Source organism: Falco rusticolus, chromosome 6 (assembly GCF_015220075.1).
Source record: "Falco rusticolus isolate bFalRus1 chromosome 6, bFalRus1.pri, whole genome shotgun sequence".
Classification (NCBI taxonomy): domain Eukaryota; kingdom Metazoa; phylum Chordata; class Aves; order Falconiformes; family Falconidae; genus Falco; species Falco rusticolus.
The window spans coordinates 62305869-62319336 of NC_051192.1; the positions used below are offsets into that span (position 1 = coordinate 62305869).

The following is a 13468-nucleotide window of genomic DNA, read 5'->3' on the forward strand; positions in this document are numbered from 1 at the left end:
TAATTTAAATTTAACATTTAAATTAAAGGCAGCACCAGCCGTGCGGCGGGGGCAGGTACCGGGTCAGAGCAAAGCCAAGGGGACAAGAGGGTGAGCGCTGGGAGAAGCGCTTCGGGCTCGCCCAGGGCGGGCAGGGACGGGGCAGGCGCCGCACCGCTGCCGCACGGGGCCCACGCGGGCTGCAGGCGGGACGGCTCCGGGGGGACAAGCGCTCCGGGGGGACAAGCGCTCCCGGTGTCACGCCGCCGCCGCCCCGGCTCGGCGCTGCCTTTCTGCGCCCGGTGGCCCCAGCCCCCCGCCCTCGCGCAGCGCGGGACGCGCCGGGGTAGCGGTAGCGCGCGGCGGGGTGCGTGCACCTGCTGGCAGCGGGCGGGGCCGGGCTCGCGCGCACCACCCCGCAGGGCCGCGTGCCGTGAGGGCCCCGCGCGGGGCGGGGGCGGGGACGCGCCGCGGGGGGCGGGCGGCTGCAGGGACCCGGGGGGCGTGGCGGGGGGGCGTGGCGAGCCTTGCGCATGTTCTTCGCCGACGTCACAATAGCGGCTGGCCGGAGCCCCTGCCCGGTCCCAGCCGATCGGCGCTGGTTTGAGCTGGTGCGTTGCCATAGCGACGCCGGCTGCCCTATATATAGGAGCGCCGCGGCGGTGGCGAAGCTTTGTCAGCCGCGGCGTCCCGCTCGCTCCGCCAGCCCCGCTCCTCCTCAGGCGGCAGGGCGCCTCCCGCCCGGCTCCTCGCACCGCGCCCGGCTCGCAGGGGGAGGAGGCGGCTCGGAGCGAGGGGATCGGCTGCCGCCGGGGCTTGACAGCAGCTGCCACCGCTGCCTGAGGCGAGGTGAGGCGGGCGGCGCGGCGCGCCGGGCCGCGGCGCGGGCGGAAGGAAGGGGCCGGGGCGCGCGGCGGAAGCCGGCCGGCGCGGGGCCACGTGTCTCCGGGGCCGCTGCCAAAGCGGCGCCGGCTCGTGCCGCCGGGCACGGGGCCTCCCTGCGCAACCGGGGCGTTCCCGGCCCCGGCGGGGCGGGCTGGGGGCAGAAGGCAGGCCCCGGGCGGCTGCGAGCGGCCCGGCCCGGCTCGCCCGAGGCGGCGGCGCGTCCCGGGAGCAGGGGAGGGGGCGGCCCCGCCGGGCTGTTCGCGGAGTGGGGAGGGAGAGGCAGGTGCGGGGCGGGAGCGCGGCCCGGGGCGCCTCTCCTCGCCCTTGGCCGGGCGGCGGGGGTCACCGCCACGTCCCCGAGAGCGGCGGGGTAGGCTGCCGGGTGAGGTAGACTTCAATGAAGCCGTTAGCCAGGGGAGAACCGAAACGCCACCTCGGGAAGCCCCGGTAGCGTTCGGTGGCACAGCCCCAGCCGCCCGGGCCCCGTATGCGTCCGCCGGGAGAAGGGCGGCCCGCCGCTCCTTGCCCCGTAGCGCTCGGCAGCCATCTGCGGCCCTGGGGTCAGGAGCGCCTCGGGCAGCCGTTCTGGGCGCAGCTTTGCTGTGAGTGCCGAGCCTACAGGCGTGACTCAGCTGTGCCTAAATACAGCTGCTGAATAAGGGAATGTTCTGGAGAAGAACTTCCAAATGAATCCACATTGCCGTTCTTCTGGGAAGGTGCAGACCCTTTGCACGCAGTCCAAATAGAAATATACACAGGGAGGCAGGCTACAGTTTGCATCTATGTGAGCGTGTTCTGTCTGTATTCTGTGTAATTAAGCTGTAGTTAAAATTGTGCAATAAGCTGGGGATGGAAACCTTGCAAGAACTTCATAACAAAGTCTGCTGTGGCGGGCAAAAGTAACTCCCCATTTAGAGGTCGATAGGAAAAGTGCAGCTTTGCAGAGAAGAGGGTAAATGAAATTCTTCCTGATGGTATTCAGTTTGCTTAACCCACAGCTAGAGTGGTTAAGAGAAGTTAACGAAGTCCCTGAACTGCTTTGTGCAAAACTGCACTGTCTTGTTGAAATTGTCCTGCCATAAGATGCAGCTTCCCGAGAAGTTGTTTGGTTTGCTGTTTCTTAAGGTCCTTTCAAAGAGGCTTTTAAGAGAAGACTTTAATCCGGCTTCTGGGAGAATTAACACTGCATGTGAATGAGAGCGAGGGGAAGATGAGGCTTGGTGGATTGCTGGGGTTTATTTCATTAGAGTTAAAGCTTAATCTAGCTTGCATCTCAAATCTAGTTTGTCTCTGAGTGAGAAATGATCAAAAGGTGAGGTAGTTCTTGACACTGGCGTTCAGGTCACAGTTCTTGACACAGGTTCGGGTGCCCTGTGTGGCTGAAGGCTGAAATGAAGGTGTATAAAAACTGACTTTGAAAAGTCATTCAGTAGTAAACTTTCATTCTATACACTGTGTATACTAGAATCTATTAATGATTCTGTTGGTCTTCGAACCTCATTAATCTGTAACAGGTATAAAACATGTTATTCTTCACACAGCTTATAGCTAGCCTTTTTGAAAACAGAAGGAACAGTGATGTAACTAGATGATGTTAGTGAACAATTTAAGGGTTTGCATAATCTGCAGTCTGAATCTGTATGACTAGGTTGAGTGCAAAAAATGCTGAGAGAAGGAAGAGAGCTGGACCCGGTTACATGAAACCATATCTTCCCCGTGACTCACTTGCAATGCTGAGGTCTCTAAAAGGTAGCGCACACTTCTGCTTGAATTAACAGCTTAATGGAGTAGACTGTCATTCTCTATTTGGACTACTCACTTTGCCGTGGGCTTCATAGGTCTTGGGTGGCAGGAGAGTGCTTTTGTTCTTTAGTTCTGGTTCTCAAGGGACCTTCTACTTGGCTGGTAGATTTCTGTTAACAATGAAGATTTGTTAGGGACTTCTGTAAAGTCCTGTTACAAAGTGTTAATTGGGATCCATGTTAAGGCTTTGTCTGCAGATCAAGTTAACCACTCTTTTCAGTGTGTATCTGCCACTCCTGACAGCTGAGCTTTTCTTTTCATGAAATCTGGAGGTCATGGGTAGAACAGGGAAGCTGTAACCACCAACAGAGCAACTTGGTCTCATGGATGGTTTGTGTATAGTCTGAACTGCAGTGAGAAGCCAGGTATTGAACTGGCTTGGACCTAGTGAGAGTTGTTGCTGAGAAGTCAGTTAACATCCTCAGATTTGGTCTGTAGTTACAGGTAAGTCCTTTTCCCAGAAACTGGTGAGCTACGATAGTGCTTAGAAGTTGATTAAAAAAAAACCCCAAAAGAACCGCCACCACCACAAAACTAACAAGTAAAGTGATAAGTAGATTTAAACTGGCATTAGCCATAATAGTGTAACAGCTTTCATGTGGAGGTGAAGGAAAAGACAGCAGAAACTTCCAGGGACTTAGACTAAAAGTATCTGACAGTATTATTTTTTTTTTCCCCTTGAATAGGTTGAGTACATCATACAGTTGCTGAACAGAGAAGAACTTGCCTTCAGACTAGCAAGATTTTGTGGAGTGCCTCCTTGGTTCTAATTAAATCTGAACTGTCATCTAGGTAAGCTCCTAACCTATGCCACTATTGGTGGTCGCTGTAGAAACTGTAAATTGTATGACCACGATGTAGTGGTCATATAACTGAACTTCAGTGACTGCAAACTGTATGAATTTAAATGAAGTAATGAATGGTGGGGTGTGTTTTTTATCAACAGTTTGTACTTAAATCCTTAAACGTAAATCTGAAATCTTGGAAATCATGAATAGCTTCAGCAACGAAGAGTTTGAATTCACCTTCCTTGATGAAGGCTTTACTGCCAAGGATATCCTTGACCAAAAAATAAATGAAGTGTCATCTTCTGTAAGTATGATAAGAAAATCACTGCATTTCATGACAGTACAAATTTTTTTGTATAAATTTATACAAATTTGTTCCATTTGTTGTAACTTTGTATAAATTTATACACGTTGTCTTTGCAGATCTTCTGCAAGGCAATCTCCTCCTCAGATGCTTACCTCTAGGCTTAACCTGTTTGTATCCATTGTTTGTAACTCTAAAATGTGTATTTGTTCTAGGATGATAAAGATGCCTTCTATGTTGCTGACCTCGGGGATATTGTAAAGAAACACATGCGATGGCATAAAGCCCTTCCTCGAGTAACCCCCTTCTATGCTGTAAAATGTAATGACAGCAAAGCTGTAGTGAAGACACTTGCTGTTCTCGGCGCAGGATTTGATTGCGCCAGTAAGGTAATATCCTGACTGTGTTCTGATCTGAGACGTTAGTGTATGTTCAGCTTTACAAGGTGTGTTCATGTAAAATTAAGCATTACCAAATGGTGTTGCTTTTTGTTGTGATTAGTTTGATCCATTTAAGAATACCTTTTACAAGTGTAATCTGGTCTTTTTTCAGACGGAAATACAGCTGGTGCAGAGCATTGGTGTACCTCCTGAGCGAATAATATATGCAAATCCCTGCAAACAAGTATCTCAAATCAAACATGCTGCCAGCAGTGGTGTACAGATGATGACATTTGATAGTGAAGTAGAGCTAATGAAAGTTGCAAGGGCCCATCCAAAAGCCAAGTAAGTTATGCTAATTATTCTATAATTCTTGCTTGGGTTCCCAAGTTATGGAAACATCTGCTGTTATCTGAAAGCCGTTCTTTCTTAGTTAAGACAGGCTGCAAAATTACGGGAAAATGAACATAATTTAGCCAGCAGAATCTAATCCTGTGTAGCTTTATCCTGTGGCACATTAGGAACAGACAGACAGGAAAGCTTGTATGTTTTAAGCTCAGTCTGATTTTAAGGTCACACCTGCCTGATAATGATGTGTTTTATACTAGAACCTAAACCCTTGTTTTTCCTGTTTCTAGGTTAGTCTTGCGCATTACAACTGATGATTCCAAAGCAGTTTGTCGCCTGAGTGTTAAATTTGGAGCTACACTTAAGACTAGCCGGCTGCTTCTGGAGCGTGCAAAAGAACTTGACCTTGCCATCATTGGAGTTAGGTGAGTTTGATAATGTCAAAATACAAAATACATTAAATATTATCATCTTTATCATATTAAATAAAATACCTTTAAGTGGTCTACCTGACTAGAGATGCCTTTGCATGTGGAGACTTAAGTTCGGTATAAACTTCTCAAATAACTTGCCAAATAGCAACTGATACAGTGTTTCTCTTTGTAGTTTCCATGTTGGAAGTGGATGTACAGACCCAGAGACCTTTGTCCAAGCAATTTCTGATGCCCGTTGTGTGTTTGATATGGGAGTAAGTCTAGTTCTACTTTCTCTAGAATTACTGCTCAACTGTTGTGGCAAAACAATCATGTATACAACTGTTAGGGGGTTAAAAGCTAGCTAAAGTAACTAATTTCAAGTTGGAGTTTGAGGTCATGATAGCTTGCATTGATCAGTTCTGCAAAGTTCATCTACAGATGCACTGAAATCAGCAGCTCCAAATCAAGTGGCTATTATTTGAAAATGAAGAGTTAGCTTTGTACCAATTATTAGTGAAATTACTTTATTGGTTTAGCGTAGAAAGTAATGTAAACTAAGAACTGCTTTCTTGACAGTGTTGCTGTTAATTTCATTTTAGGCTGAACTTGGCTTCAGTATGTATCTGCTTGATATTGGTGGTGGCTTCCCTGGCTCTGAAGATGTCAAGCTTAAATTTGAAGAGGTATAGCTTTGCTAAGACCTTGTCAAGTTGTGGAGTCTTTTGTTGATCTGGATTAAACAAAACCTACTTGTATGCGGACACGCAAGAAGATTTGTCTGCTTGGTCAGAAATTCAATTCAGAGGAAAAGAGGAATTAACCTGAAAACAGGAAATTGGATGAACCCATTAGATACATAACTAGATGTCTGCATAAACATGCAGAGATATCAGATTTGTAAAGCAGGTTTTAATTGCAGGCTTGATTCTTACTGGCATAGACTTCTTCCAGTTGATGCTGAACTTCAGACTATCTAGATTGGCAGTGCTCCCAAATAGGGTGAAAAGGTAGTCCTGAACCCATATTTTCCTGGGTGGCAGCAAACCAGACCTAGTTTAGATCTGATCTAGTTTAGAACTAGCTTTTGGATCATTTTTTAATTGTTCAGTGCTCTTCTGTCTATTTTCACACAGAAGCAGTTCTGCTTTCAGAAGAGATGAAGTGGCTGGGTGTTTAGCAGGACTTCCACTTAGAGCAGTGCTATCAGAGCACCTGCCAGTCTAATGTACTGTGGCGGTAAATGATGTTAGGTATTTACACAAGGAGACAGCAAATAAGTTACATAAAGTTAATTTTCTGCTAATAATCTGGGCTGATGTTTTCTCCCCTGTAGTACCTCTTAATGAGGGCTGGCTTCTCACAGTGCAGTATTGGCTCACATGAAGCGTCAAGAGCAAATGATGTCATTGGGCTTTGTGGCATAACACAGTAATGCTGTGGTTGGCAGCAGCTTAATCATGGATAACATCAGAACTTGGAAAGAAGTTTCACGAAGGCAGCTGAATTTCAGGGGTGATGACAAAGCCTTCCGTATTAAGATCCTGTGAGATGACTTCTCTAGGATGCAGTGTGCTGGGCAATACTGAGTGATGGACAGAACTACAAGTGGACTAGAAATCAAAACTGAGGTGTAGGTACTTGCAGGGCATTAGTACTGGTTTAACGATGCTAGGAGGGGTGATTTCCTTTAGACTCAAACATGAGCTGTTTGGTCACTTAAGTTGCAAGTGATGCCTGCTTTCGGTGCTTTGTACAAACTTAATAGCAAACAAAACTTTGAATGGGAAAATAAAGCAAAAGCAATCAATGCAGATTACAGTATGCTAATAGCTATTGCATAATTGACCAGTATGTCATTGTGAGCATGAAAGTCTGACTTCATCTCAGACTTCTAAAATAGCACCTGAGTAACTGCTGAAGTTTAATATTGGCAATTGATTCTTACCTAGATCACAAGTGTAATCAATCCAGCACTGGATAAATATTTCCCTTTGGATTCTGGAATAAATATTATTGCAGAGCCAGGAAGATACTATGTTGCATCGGCATTCACGCTGGCAGTCAACATCATTGCCAAAAAAATTGTATTAAAGGAGCAAACAGGTTCTGATGGTATGTCAATCTAGACCTAATCTTGCTTCTAGCCAACTGTGAGGTTCTCGCCAAGCATTCTCTTACTTGTATCTCAACTTCTTCCAGATGAAGATGATGCAAATGACAAAACTCTTATGTATTATGTGAATGATGGAGTCTATGGATCATTCAACTGCATCTTGTATGATCATGCGCATGTTAAACCCATTCTGCAGAAGGTATGCTCATCCGGAAGCATCGTGCCAGTCATGTAACGGTTGTAGGAGAATCCTAGTCACAGCAGTCACTTCTCAGTTCATTGCTCCTTTCACATTGCCATTTGAAAAACTTGGCATTTGACTTAATGAAGCATGCAGTGGACATAATTCAAAGCCAAGGGTGGAGAAGGATGTGCAAGCAGCTCTTCCTCCTCTTCCTTGTGAAGTGGAATGTTGCACTAATTATGATATTACTTCTGGAAGCTTTGTTTTGATAGACTAATTATACTCAACTCTCTTCCTCAGCGGCCTAAGCCAGATGACAGCTGCTATTCCTGCAGCATATGGGGACCAACATGTGACGGCCTAGATCGTATTGTTGAGCGTTTTAATATGCCAGAATTGCAGGTCGGTGACTGGATCCTGTTTGAAAACATGGGTGCCTATACTGTTGCAGCAGCTTCTACTTTCAATGGATTCCAGAGGCCAACAATACACTATGTGATGTCAAGACCAGCATGGTTAGTAACAGAGTATCTTGATCCATCAGTGCTTTTGATGCAGATGACTAGTGAATAGCTCATGTCAGTTGGTTGCCCCTTAACAAATAGGGCCATAGTTTTGGTGCCATAGCTCTTGTAAAACCTCCTTGTGGTGTGGAAGAAAGCAATCCTCTGAAGGTTTTTCCTGTGTGTTTAGAACAATGCTGACACTACTAATTACTCTTCTCTCTGATGTACTCACTTCCAGGAGAGGTGCTTTTAAAGGGGTGATGTTAGGAGTCTTGTCATTAACCTGGGCTCCTAGCTGTTTTTTCACTCTTGCACAACACAAAAATCATTACAGATTCTTTACAGTTAGCTTCTGTGACCAATAAATAGAGACTAGTCAGTCACAGTTCCAATAGTACACTGTCTTCTAAATTGATAGCTTGCTAAATCCTGACTGCAGGACACAGGAACATTCAATAATGGTGTTTCACAACATGATCTGTCTGTTTATTTGAGAGCTGTTCCTTGGTTTAGGTTGAGCTCTGGCTCATTGCTCAGTGCAGAGTGCTAGATCTTCATGGGAAGTTATTAAACAGGTAAGCAAAGAAAGCAGGACTGCCTCTTGGGTGCAAGGATACTGTGAAACTGCACCTTAAACAGTGGTTTAATGTTGTAACCTGGATCTTGCTCTGTGCAAGACAGGTTAATGGATTGCATTTTCAGTAAAAGTGGGGTTTCTTGTAAGAGCCCTTACCTCTGTATTGAAGTCTGTCTCGCTAAACTGGCAGAAAGCATCTGGACAGGAGTATTACCATAAAGCATGATTAACTTTGATATTTAGTTGCTTTCAAATTTACTGAAAATGGAGGGGAATAACTGCCGTAGAAGAGGAAGCTTCCTCCATTCTTCTACTAGCCTTGCCTCTATAAGCAAGGCTTGTATTGCTTCTTTCCTTAAGGAAACATCTTGTCAACTGAAGCATTTCTCAAACCAAATGAAGCTTTTAGACTTCTCTTAAAACCCCAGACTTGTGTCTAATTGAACTAGAAGTGGCTCTGCAGGAGAATAGCTTTTTCATTGTAGCACTGGGTTTCTGTTAAAATGTAGAACTTGGTCTGAGGCATGCTGAGCTTAATTATGCAGACATAACCATCGTCTAAGGCTACGGCCCTCTTTCAACCCTACATGACCGCCTGTGTTTTCTGCTTTGGCAAGAAGATTGTGTGATACAAACTGGCCCTTAATGAGGGAGGAGGGGGCATGTATCAAGTTATGGTGCAGGTCTTTCTAGCAGAGACAACAGCTCTTTGGAATGTATTCTCCATGTATAAAGGTGTAAACGAAATTTGTGGCTAGATAGCTGAAAGGTATGGAACAAGATGACTATGCATGTCTAAGTAAAAGCTAGTTGTATATGGCAAGCCATGTAGTAGCACAACTTCTCACCTTGTGTTATAGTATAAGATAACTAAGCCCAAAATTACAGTCAACTGAAGTTCTTCTGAGCTTTTCTTGCAGTACGAGACCTATTTGAGTGTGGAAGGAGTTGCACGGCTCTCACTGGTCAGCTACTTTACATTCTCAGTCTGTCATGCATACTTCTATTTGATTCAAGTTACTCAATGTGAGGCTGTGGGATAAGGGATAATGACATAGGTCTGAAATTCTGAACTATTGAGCACAAAGTCACTAAATCATGTGGTATACAGATGTAGCTACAGATATTTAGGTGCATCTTTGCAGATCTGGATCCTAACCAGAAATGGCAAAAACAACTTGATATTGCCATTTGCCTTAAAGCAGAGACAGCCATAAGTGACCTGCATGGACTCTGTTTTGATTTCCTCCCAGTAATATTGTCTGGATTGCAGATCATGAGTAAAGAGTTAATTTCATGCTCCCTGGCAGTAAAAAAAAAAAAAAAGCCAAAAAACCCCCAAACCCACCACCAACAAAAGAAAGTACTTTGCTCACTTTTTTGGCACGTCATTGTGAAACACTTCTTGACCATTATTTTTTTTCTTTCCAGGCAACTAATGCAGCAGATCAAGGAGCAAGGGTTCCTAGCTGAAGTGGAAGAGCAGGATGTTGCTAGTCTGCCATTCTCTTGTGCCTGGGAAAGTGGAATTGAATATCCAGCGACTTGTGCTTCGGCTAGTATTAATGTATAGGTAATACTTAGTAATTTACTGCGAGGTTAGTCATTGAATTTAGGGCATTTGGGGGACCATTAACTTAATTCTTGCTAGAATTTTAAAGTGGTTTTTTTAAAGTTTAGGTTTGGCATAAACACAACAAAAATGACTAGGAGATGGGTCACAATTATCTGTGTTCCTATGGAAACTATTTGAATATTGTTTTATATGGATTTTTATTCCCTTTTCATGTATGCTACTAAAGACTGACCCTCAACTGTCAAACAAGTATTTGTAGCTTGTGTATGGCAGAATGGGCTAAGCTTAGTGTTTTGTGACCTACCTGTTTTAAAATAAAGTATATTGAAATAACTGGTCCTGTGTTTGGTTAAGCCGTAGAAAATTAATCTGTCGTGGATGGCTCTTACAGCATGTATGAAGACAGACCCAGATGCTGTGAGCCCAGAGCTTTATTAATGAATAACACTTGCCATCTCCTCCCCTACCCTTGCCCTTTGAACTTGCTGAAGTGAAGGACCACCTTAATGGGTAGGGAAACTGTCTTTTTTTTGTGTCATTAGAAGAAATTGACTGTCAACAAATTGAATTTTGGTGACATCACATTTGTCTTTCACTGTTGAACACTGGCTTAACATAGTCGCATAATGTACATGTGGCTGACTAATAAGCGATGACTACTCTTTTACTGTTGTTGCCTAGGGCTTCAGTATAAAATGGATGATAAGAGATGGGACTCGACATCCTTTGTGTGTTCGGTTCTGTTAGAAGCTCTTAGTTAATGTCATGAAAATACATGCTACCCTGTTAAACTTCTGACTTTAGATTAAATGTGGTAGATGACAGTAGTAACTACTAGGAGCTAGTAACAGGGTGTGTTGATGATAAAATTGTTGTCTGCTTACTGCAGTAGAGTATTCTGACTTCTGTTTAACCTGATGCTAGTTTGCTGCCACTTGTTGCATGAAAATTGCAAAATGTTTCTGGCAAGTTTATTGGTCCCAGACCTGGATCTGTTTTGTTTGCCAGAAGGTCCTGGACTGCAGGCATCCCTTAGCAAATGTAAAGAGCAAGTGTAAAGAGGGAGGACCTTAGTTTATTGAGAAAGTGTAAAGCTTAAGCTTGGAGTAAGTGTTAAAGTTGAAGGGTCATCCAGAGGGTAGCATTGCTGATAGAAACCGTGGCAGTTGCAAGACGAGAAATAAAGCTGCTTTCCTACAAAGTGTGAGAGAATATTCAACCTCTTTCAGGTGAGACTACATTCTTCACTAGCTGAACTAGTAGGGTGTACGAAAGCGATGGTACCTCATTCCTGCTTATTGAAGCATTCAAAGTGATTTATTTTTTAAATTTATTTGCTTTACTCCTAGCTTCAGGCTTGTGATTGAAATGGCACTTGTGTTTATTCTCATGCATATAATAGCAGTTGTTTGGCTACTGAACTACACTGGTGTGAACTTCAGTACATACACATAATAGAATGATAGCTTTGATCTCAAAGAATCTCCCAGCATCCAAACCAGGCTTTCTTTTAGCTTCTCCAAATTCATGTGGAAATTTAATGATTCTTGGCATGAAAGCAAAAGTGATATAGTATTAACATTTGGTTACCATTTAACAATTTCACATCTAATTCTTGCCCTTTGAGAGCTAAGTGCATTTGAATGGTGGGGGAAAAAACCTTAACGGGTATGCAGAAAAAGGGCTCTTGGAAAGCCTGTAGTTGTTTAAAGGAGATGTATCTACTTTTTAAACCTGCCTGTTGGAAGGCTGTGGATGGTTGAGCCAGAAGGGGGTACAGTAGTAGCGTGACCCAAGTTGCTAGTGCAAGTATCACGCAAGTGTGCTGGTAGGCAAGTGGCACAGTCTGGCTGCTTTTGCTCAGAGCTGGCAGAGACTATCTCCAGCAGGTAGTTTGATGGCAATTGCTTCTGGCAGCTAATTAGTAAGCTTCCCTGAGAAGAGTTGGGCAGGCTGCCAATTAGTTTCTTGATCTGTGTTTAATGTGATTGATTGTTCTAGTTACTTCATTGGGTTTTTTCTAAAAAAAAACAAACCACAAAACCACAAACAAACAAAAAAAAACCCAAAAAACCAACAACAAAAAAAAAAAAAACAAAACCAGCAGCCCAAACTTTTTCTTAGAGTCCAGGACAGTGGCAACACTTAATCAAAATGTGTTTAACTACAGATGTTCCCTAAAGGAGATGTAGCTGACCTCAGCTCTGTACCTTCCTTTTCTATGACAGGTATGTCAGAGTCTTAGCTGGTGCTCTAAGCTACGTCTAAGGAGAGTATAAAGCACCTAAAAAGAACTGCTAATCTTGAACATCTTGTGTTTAAAAAAAAAACAAAAACACACCCAAAACCAAGACAAACCCTCAGCAGAACCAAAAAATAACCAAAACCCCAAGCCAAACAAACAAAACGGGGAGAAAAAAAACCCAAACCCAAACCAGAAAACAAATGGGTTTTATTAGCTGACTTCTAGTACCTGTGGCAATAATAAAAACACACCACCATTTCTGTAAAGATTTAAGCAAGGCCCATTTCTCATTTAAAGTTTGGGTTATCCTGAGCAAAAGTTTTGAGCGTTCTGAGCTTTGTAATATTAGAGAGAGATATATATCCTTTATCTCATACCTTCTATAGAATCTTAGTGGTCCATTTCCACTTCTTAAATTGATTTTAAAACACCTTAAGTGACAGGAATCTCAGTCATATGCTGCCTGGGGGGCTTCCCTACCATCCAAAATAGGGAGGTATGTTTCCCAGTGTAGTCTGGAGCACCATGTGGAGCAGCAAAGATGTAACAAATTAAGCAGTGAACTGCTGTGGTTTAGTTTGACCTCCGTTCCCCAAGTCTTGAGCTATCAAAGCCTTTGCACTGTTGTGCTGTGTTTATTGATCAAATCCAGTTGTTCTAACTGTACATCTTAGTTATTCTTCCCTGGAGCAAGCTTGTCTGATACAGGAGGGAGAGAGCAACTGCATCTTTCTTACATAATTAGCTCAACAAATATCAAAGTTGGAGCCAAGAATGGCCTGTGCCTTTCAGCTTGCTTCTTGCTAACTGTGCTCCAGATGGTGCTGTGTCTGTCTCACTGCAGACTGCTGGCTTGTTTGCAGTGACTGTGGTGTTCCTGCTCCCAGTATCCCTTGGTAGTCGCTCCCCTTGCTGGCACTGGTGATGGTGGCGTCGGTTCTCTTGGGATCACTCTCAGAAAAAGAGTAGTATCTGAGGCAAATACCAAGACATGTCCCTGACGTGAGAACATGGTATGTCATCACCCCATTCCTCTTTCTTGAGTGGTGAAGCCATTTGAGATCTGAAACAAGTCTGAGACCTTCTATAAGTCCACTTACAGCTATAGATGGCCTGTAGTAGAGTTCATCTGACATCATTTGGTGCAAATGTGGTTTCATATACCAAAAAAAAGTTGAGAAATGCTGGTCCTCTGAAATGATATCAGATGGAAAATCAAAGGTGGGAATGTTTTAAGGAGGGAGTGGAGCATGCTGAAGTAGAAGGAGTAGACTGAAAAAAGAAGGATGGGACGAGGGGGGGAGTTGCTGATGGCAGTGTACCATCAGGCAGATTTCCTTTGGGTTACTGCATGAGCGTTTAAC

General features: G+C 44.3%; 1 protein-coding gene across 3 annotated transcripts; it reads left to right on the plus strand.

Moving 5' to 3' along the window:
- The first annotated feature begins 498 nt into the window (after nucleotides 1–498).
- Nucleotides 499–10196, plus strand: ODC1 (ornithine decarboxylase 1). Of its 3 annotated transcripts, none has more exons than XM_037392035.1 (12): nucleotides 499–590; nucleotides 3354–3459; nucleotides 3614–3759; nucleotides 3975–4148; nucleotides 4312–4484; nucleotides 4778–4912; nucleotides 5094–5175; nucleotides 5503–5586; nucleotides 6853–7015; nucleotides 7103–7215; nucleotides 7501–7715; nucleotides 9715–10196. In XM_037392035.1, exons 3-12 carry the CDS (start codon nucleotides 3658–3660, stop codon nucleotides 9854–9856), a joined length of 1383 nt encoding a protein of 460 aa, XP_037247932.1. In that variant the 5' UTR covers nucleotides 499–590; nucleotides 3354–3459; nucleotides 3614–3657; the 3' UTR covers nucleotides 9857–10196. The 3 variants fall into 3 exon arrangements, with proteins under 3 accessions (XP_037247932.1, XP_037247931.1, XP_037247933.1); XM_037392034.1 differs by lacking the exon at nucleotides 499–590 and adding an exon at nucleotides 602–828; XM_037392036.1 differs by lacking the exon at nucleotides 499–590 and adding an exon at nucleotides 2332–2613.
- Nucleotides 10197–13468: the final 3272 nt, after the last annotated feature.

What these genes read in the sequence shown, in the direction of transcription:
- ODC1 (XM_037392035.1), top strand. Translation starts at nt 3,658, where the DNA reads ATGAATAGCTTCAGCAACGAAGAGTTTGAATTCACCTTCCTTGATGAA. An exon ending in TAAATGAAGTGTCATCTTCT is followed by an intron (nt 3,760 to 3,974) that starts GTAAGTATGATA and finishes TATTTGTTCTAG; the next exon opens with GATGATAAAGATGCCTTCTA. An exon ending in GTTGTGTGTTTGATATGGGA is followed by an intron (nt 5,176 to 5,502) that starts GTAAGTCTAGTT and finishes ATTTCATTTTAG; the next exon opens with GCTGAACTTGGCTTCAGTAT.